The sequence below is a fragment of the Thamnophis sirtalis genome, unplaced genomic scaffold, assembly GCF_051295495.1.
Source record: "Thamnophis sirtalis isolate CommonGarterSnake01/CBP01778 unplaced genomic scaffold, rThaSir2_p1.2 scaffold_14, whole genome shotgun sequence".
In the NCBI taxonomy this organism is placed as follows: domain Eukaryota; kingdom Metazoa; phylum Chordata; class Lepidosauria; order Squamata; family Natricidae; genus Thamnophis; species Thamnophis sirtalis.
In genome coordinates this window covers 26,748,619-26,756,118 of record NW_028261394.1, presented here as the reverse complement: position 1 = coordinate 26,756,118, position 7,500 = coordinate 26,748,619, and the positions used below count along the sequence as shown (strand labels likewise).

The 7,500-nt window shown below is 43.4% G+C and overlaps 1 protein-coding gene across 1 annotated transcript in view; it reads right to left on the bottom strand.

Annotated features, from left to right (window-relative positions):
- ADGRG5 (adhesion G protein-coupled receptor G5) overlaps positions 1-7,500 on the bottom strand; it is a 32,646-nt gene that overhangs the window by 22,386 nt on the left and 2,760 nt on the right. Inside the window, exons 3-4 of the mRNA XM_087728930.1 lie at positions 2,572-2,719; positions 1,694-1,828 (exon numbers count right to left, since the gene is read on the bottom strand). Of these exons, the coding sequence (XP_087585056.1) occupies positions 1,694-1,828; positions 2,572-2,719 (283 nt within the window). The remainder of the gene's footprint in view (positions 1-1,693; positions 1,829-2,571; positions 2,720-7,500) is intronic.

Sequence of the window (7,500 nt, the reverse complement as noted above, 5' to 3'; positions counted from 1 at the left end):
AACCAGAAAGTTTCTGACCGAGTGAGGGCCTGAAATCTCTTATCTGTCAACTCATAAAATTGCCATGGTGAGGAAAGGAGGGGGGAGCTCATTCCACGCATACCTTCGGCTAGAGTCGGATCTCAGATTACTACAGCAGGCTTGTGAGGCGTGCACCTCATTGGTGAATGTGATTTATGACACAGACTGAGGGGAGGGAGGAAACAGGGGCAAAGTTCAGGGATAATTAAAATGAGGTCAGATCTGACTGCAATGGGGTATTGCCGAAATGGTGTTCCTAATAAATGACTGGATTTCTTTTGAAACTTGGCTCGAGGCTCACGAATTAATTAGGGCACCTTTTGGAAACCTGACATTATCCTAGTCTGATAGATTAAGAATAGAGAAGCTGTTTTGGCCAAAGAGACAAATGGATTCTAAATCAGATAATGCTGAGCACACTTCCCAGCAGGCAGGACCATGTTTGAACTGTCTTTCTTCTTTCCTGTCTTCTGTGTATTACGAGTTACAATAGCAAAATCTTGAACAGCTGCAGGGATTTTGTAGGAGATGACCAGACTGATTCTGAGGAAGGGGCGAAACACGTCATCAGTCAGGAGTACCTGCGCAACCCACAAGAGAGCTCAGTCCAAATCTGAGTTCCTTTCTATTTGTAACTCCTGCTAATTTCCCATGACCGTTAGTAGTTCAGATTCTTATAGAGAGCTTAAGCTCTCAATAAATCCTTATACATATTTGTACTGTCTGGATCTCCTGATTACTGTGGTGCTTAACAGATTCTCTACCCACACCATTGTCAAACTATTAACTAAGGGTGCATTACTACTACTATTAGTCTTCTCAGCATTCCTATCACCCATCTCCTCCCACTTATGACTGCAGGACTGTAACTTTGTTACTTGAATCCTTATGATTTATATTGATATTGATTGTTTCCTGATTGCTTATTTGTACCCTATGACTATCATTAAGTGTTGTACCTTATGGTTCTTGATGAATGTAACTTGTCCTTTATGTACATTGAGAGCATGTGCACCAAAGACAAATTCCTTGTGTGTCCAATTACCCTTCGCCAGTATTCTATTCTATTCTATTCTATTCTACCCATTTCTTATACACAAGGAAATCAACACAGGGCAACCGTGAGTTTCTTCCTTACCCACACCTCCTTTCCAAAACTAAGCATGCATCTTATAAAACATCCACTGAATCAATCAATCAAATCTTTATTATGGTCATAAACTAATATGAGAGCCATGGTGGCACAATGGTTAGAGTGCAGTACTGCAAGCTACTTCTGCTGCCTGCCGGCTGCCTGCAGTTTAGCAGTTCAAATCTCACTAGGCTCAAGGTTGACTCAGCCTTCCATCCTTCCGAGGTGGTCCCAGATTGTTGGGGCCAATATGCTGACACTGTAAACCACTTGGATGAGGGCTATAATGCACTGTAAAGTGGTATATAAGTCTAACTGCTATTGCTAAAAGCAGCTGTTGAATCCCTTGTTCAAGGTTGTCTCCACACTCCTCTACTACAATTTTGTATATACTCATCAGCTTCTGCTCTAAGGCCAAAACCGGATTAGGAAACTGCCGCTTTTGTCTCCAAACCTGGGAAACTTCAGATTGTTGATGATTGACCCTCTATGCCAAATTCCCACCCCTGTCACCCCATGAAAGTTGCAGCAATGGCCTACCTGAAAGAGGCAAGAAGCTTTCAGGTAAATGCAGATAAGCCTTGTTTCCTTTGCAGGAGTTGTTTGGACACTCTCCAAGAACGATTTTGGAAAATACATGGAATGGTGACTCTCTCTCGAAGCATCATAATCCAGCTGTGTGTGTGAACAAAGAATAGAATAATTCATAGACATATTCTGTCAACTCGCAAAGCATCCTTGGCCTGCTCTCGAGTTGCCATAGGCAAGGGGGATGGGAAACTGACAAAGCAGCATGGCAGCCACCAACAGAAGCACATCCCAGATGTATCTTTCTCAAGGTATGCCAGAGTTACCCACAGCCGGCTGGAGGGGAGTGATCTGTACAACCCGGGAAATTGCTCTGTGATTTATGACACACCTTGGAGGGAGGGAGGGAGGGAGGGAGGGAGGGAGGGAAGGAAACATAATTGGGCCGTAAAGTACATGGGGTCAGAGTTGGCTTCACATGAAGCTCCTAATAAATAACTGGGTTTCTTTTGAAGCTTGGCTGGAGGCTCATGATTTAATTAGGGCATCCGTTGGAACCCTGACATATTCTTATTCTTGTGCCATATCCATCATTGGACATTGTCAATCATGTTGGCAATCCTATTTTTATCAACAGCTGCACGAAAAAGTACTGCCGAGTTTTGTTCGAAGCAGTCTGGAGTAGAATTAAACATTCTATAACAAGGATCAAATAACTCGACCACTATTTCTCAATCTTGACAACTTTTAAGCTGGGTAGATTTCAACTCTTAGAATTCCCTAGGATGCTGCCTGGAGAATTCTGGGACTTGAAGTCCATATATCTTCAAGTTGGCCAAGTTGAGAAACACAGAATTAGATAGATAGTGTGGAGAAGGAAAAATACTTACTAAGACATCCTTACTATCAATAGATAACTCTTTGGAATCGTTGTTGTTCATTCTGCATATTAATGTTTGAATATTAGGGTGACTAGTAATGAGGAGATCCCCCTCGAAATGGACTTCCATCATAATCTCCTCCAATTTCCCAAGAATTCTATAAGAGGAAGAAAGAAAGAAAAGAAAGAAAAGAAAGAAAGAAAGAAAGAAGGAAGGAAGGAAGGAAGGAAGGAAGGAAGGAAGGAAGGAAGGAAGGAAGGAAGGAAGGAAGGAAGGAAGGAAAAAGCCATAGGTTTTATGAGAGGAATAAATTCTGGAGTAATTCAGTGATCAATTTTCAGATTACATTATTTGTACAATTGGTAGATCAACATATACCAGGAGGATCCAACAGATAATCAATAACAGTCTCTTTTATTTCATTGCTCTATAGCAATGTTTCTCAAAATTGGCATGTTGAAGATGGATTCCTGCTGGCTAGCAAATTCTGGAATATTTCTTAAAGTCACCAAGGTTGAAAGGCGATGTCAGCCTCTGCTTTGCTGCTGCTTTGGCTGCCATTGAAACGGGGAGGGGGGCATGGTATTTGGGAGGGGATTGCTAATTGTGCTGGAGGAAGATTCTCAAGTCTCTGCTGCCTGTCTTACTGTGCATGCGGAGGAGGTTCCTGCCAAGGCCAACAGCACTGACATTCCATCTTGGTGATGCCTTTCGAAGTTATCTCACACCTGACACTTGGAAGAATTATGATTGGACTGTAACTGGGGAGCCAAGGGGTGGGGAATGGGTTATTCTATATATCAATTGCTTTCGCGCCTAAATAATCAGTCTTCGCTTTGCTACGCTTCTAATCATTTATAATTAGTAAAAGTACACTTGATTTCTATCAATGGAGTCTCGTGGTTTTCTTTCCTAATTATTCAATGGAGGAGTGCTGACAATAAGCGAAGACTCTCTCACACCCCACCAGAAGTTTTCAACCTACCATGGGGGTGTACTCGCGAGAAGGAACGGAAAAAAATGTCATTGCAAGCGAGCGATGATGAGGAGACTGGAAGAGAAACTGCAGAACCATCTTTACCTGAAAGGCTAGCTGGCCTAAGGGTAGAAGAGCCTGTTGGACTTTGGGAGTGGGACAAAAAGAGGATGCGGAGAATTTGGATGCAGGAGTTACCAGAAGGAAACAAAGGAAAAAACCAGCGGACTGGGAAGAAGCTATGACCGAGCGGAGGTCCCGAGAGAGAGCGATGGAAAGAGAGCAAACGGAAGAATTTGAACAAAGGTACTCCATGCATAAATTTAGGGAGGGTGAAGAGGCCGAGGGGGGATGGGAGCAAACAAACCCAGAAACAGCCTCCCCCCCCCCAGCCAGGGCTGTTGCCAGAGTAGCCCCCCCCCAGAAGACGCAGAATGGCAAAAGTCCCTCCCTTACCAGTAAAATATAAGAGTAATGCCAGAGACCTGGGTCTTTTTGTTATTCAGATTTGGAACTATATGGAACTTTATGGGCCCGATTTAGAAACAGATGCGATGAAAGTGCGAATGGTTTTACTTTCTTTGGAAGGAAAAGCGGCCAATTGGATGGTCAGCTTACACCAATGCAACTCCCCTCTCCTGAGGAATTTTGATGTCTTTATGACTGCTCTAAAGAGGAGGTTTGATGATCCGCTGATAGAGAAACAAGGGAAGGTGAAATTTATGACCCTAAAGCAGGGAGATAGACCAGTGACTGAATATATTCAGGAGTTTCAACAGCTTTCATTGTATATGAGGGGTTGGTCTGAAGAGGTGCTCCTGGATCAGTTTGCATTGGGATTAAATGAGGACATTTATCAACAATGCGTTAACAGACACCTTCCCAAGCGAGTGGTTGCTTGGTACAAAAATGCAGCAGACGTTGAACTAGACTTGATTAGACTTCAACGTGCAAAAGAGGAAAAAGCAGAGAGATTGCCCCCCCCCAGCTCAAAGGCCCCCATTCCACGTCAGGGGTGAAGGGAAGGGAAGCTCCGCCAGCAAGGCCAAGCCTTTCATGTGCTTCCGTTGTGGGAAAGGAGGCCATCGAGCCATGGATTGCCGCGTTAAACTTCCTCCAACCGCTCCACCCCCTACCAAGAGGGAAGGGAAGACCAGCAAGGCCCCGGGGAGGAAGAAGGAGGCTGTCTTCGCTGCTGAGAATACCCCCCAGCATTTCCGGCAGGAGGCGGAGGAGGAAGCGGACGTGACCACCAGCTACTCTGATGACTCCGATGACGACGCCTCGCCATGTTGGGTGAGTTCTACTAAAGGCCCCATGTTGATCCTGATTGAGTTAAGGGTGCCACCGGCTGGGGAGACAGCTTTCCACCCTCCTCGATTCAGGCTGTTCTAGATGTATGATTAATACTGCAATGTTTGAGAAACTGGGCTTGAAATTGCGGACTTTAAAAACCCCTATTGTTTTTTGCCAAATCGATGGATCCATTGCAGGTGGGGGGCCCGGCCCATTTCTACACTGAACCTCTAGAGATGAAAATGGGCACCCATGTAGAATTGATCTCTTTTATTGTGGCACCTGGGATGGACAGACCCCTTATTTTGGGACTCCCCTGGCTTCGTAAATGGAACCCTCGCATTAACTGGAGGGAGGGGTGGCTGCACATCCGGACCAGCACAGCCCCAGACAGGGATGCCAACGCCCCTGAGCCTGGTGGCTCCAGCCCCGCATTGGCCGCCAGGGGCCAGGAGAAGATTGAGGGGGAAGAAAAGATTCCGAAAGAGTATTGGGACCTTAAGGGGGTTTTTGGTGAAAAATCTTCAGATAAACTTCCACCCCACAGACCCACTGACTGCTCCCTCAAAATTTTGCCCGGAGTGCCGCTTCTAAAACCCCAAATATATTCTATGTTGCCCAGAGAGATGGAGGAAATGAGGAAGTTTATTGACAAAAACTTACAAAGGGGTTTCATTGAACCAGCCAGACCCAAGGTGGCAGCCCCTGTACCATTCAGGGAGAAGAAAGATGGCTCTCTTCGTTTATATGTTAACTTTAAGAACCTTAATTCAATCTCTTCTCATAATCTCTACCCTTTGCCTCTGATGAAGGACATGCTGGCCCAACTGGGAAAAGGCCGCATTTTTACTAAACTGGACTTGAGGGAGGCATACTATAGAGTCCGAATAAAGGAGGGGGATGAGTGGAAAACTGCTTTCAACTGCCCCCTGGGTTGCTTCCAGTTCCGTGTAATGCCCTTTGGCCTGCAGGGGGCACCTGCAGTTTTCATGCAACTAATTAATGAGATTTTGCATGACCACCTTTACAAAGGCGTTTTCTTTCCTAATTATTCAATGGAGGAGTGCTGACAGGCACTGGACTAAATTGTTGTTTTCTCTTTGTAGGTTAAGTTTATTCCATGGTTTCCATTAAAAATGTTTCCTAGAACATTTAAATAATATCACAAATATTCTCAAAAATCCTTTTCCTCTAATAAATGTTCAGAAATTATATATCCATACATTCAATTTCTTTGTGCATTCAGATTTTGAAAGGCTGCCTAAAACCCAGGAACTAGAAACCTGATATATTTAGAATGCATGGTAGGAAGTCTTGTATGGAGCTTCAGATGAAATTAAATATAAGGACAGATATAAACCGCTGACTTCTATAATACAATGTTTAGCTAGAAAAGGATATAAGGATTTAGTGTCATTGGAGGATTTTAGAAATAGTAAATGAAATGCCAGTATGTGGTTATGCATTAAATCTTGGCATATTTTATGATGAAGGACATTTAAACAACTATAGTCAAATGAAAATGGAGGTATGATGACAGTAACATATATAAATATCTGAGTTAAAATACTTTAGTTAATATGAATTATGCTTGATGACTATGGAAGAGATGCACAAAAGTCTTTTGTAACCAACTGATACACTTTCTACAATATGTAAGAAAGGAAGATTTTATGTGTTGTGTTTGTTTTGAAAATTAAAAATAAAAAAACATTTTAAAAAAAGTAGAAGCAGACTTATTCGGATGCTTGACAATTGACTCACATTTATGACCGTTGCCGTGTCCCAGGGTCATGTGACCCTCTTTTGAGACCTTCTGACAAGCAAAGTCAATGGGGAAGCCAGGTTCACTTAACAACCATGTTACTAATTTATTAGCTGCAGTGATTCGCTTAACAAATGTGGCAAGAAAAGTCGTAAAATGTGGCAAAACTCACTTGACAGTTTCTCACTCAGCAACATAAGTTGTGGTCGTAAATTGAGGACTATTTGTATTAGACTGCAAGTTACTGTCCACAGAGAAGAGGGCCAGTGTTTTCCCTATTCTTGGAATTGTGAAAATAAAACTTCCTTTTTCACGATCCCGTTTCCCCACCGAAATTATACAATTGCTGGTTTTTCAGGTGACTTCCTTGAAGCTACAATATATATAGACTGGTCAAAAGGCAAACTTTGCAAATTACAGATTAACAGAGTTGGAAGGGACCTTATAGGTCATCTAGCCCAAGCAGGAGACCCTACACCATTTCTGACAAATGGCAGCCCAGTCTCTTCTTGAAAGCTTCCAGTGATGAAGCTCCTACAACTTCTATTCCATTGGTTAATTGTTTTCATTCCTCCTTATTTCCAGGTTGAAACTCTCCTTGATCAATTTCCATCCATTATCCCTTGTCTGGCCTTCAGGTGCTTTGGAAAATAGCTTGCCCCCCTCCTCTCTGTGGCAGTCCCTCAAATATTGGAAGATTGCTATCGTGTCTCTGCTGGTCCTTCTTTTCACTAGATCAGACATGCCCAGTTCCTGCAACTGTTCATCCTATGTTTTAGCCTCCAGTCCCCTCATCATCCTGGTTGCTCTTCTCTGCACTCTTTCTAGAGTCTCAATATCTTTGTCACAGTGTGGGGCCCAAAACTGGATGCAGTACTCTAGGTGTGGTCTTACTAGGGCT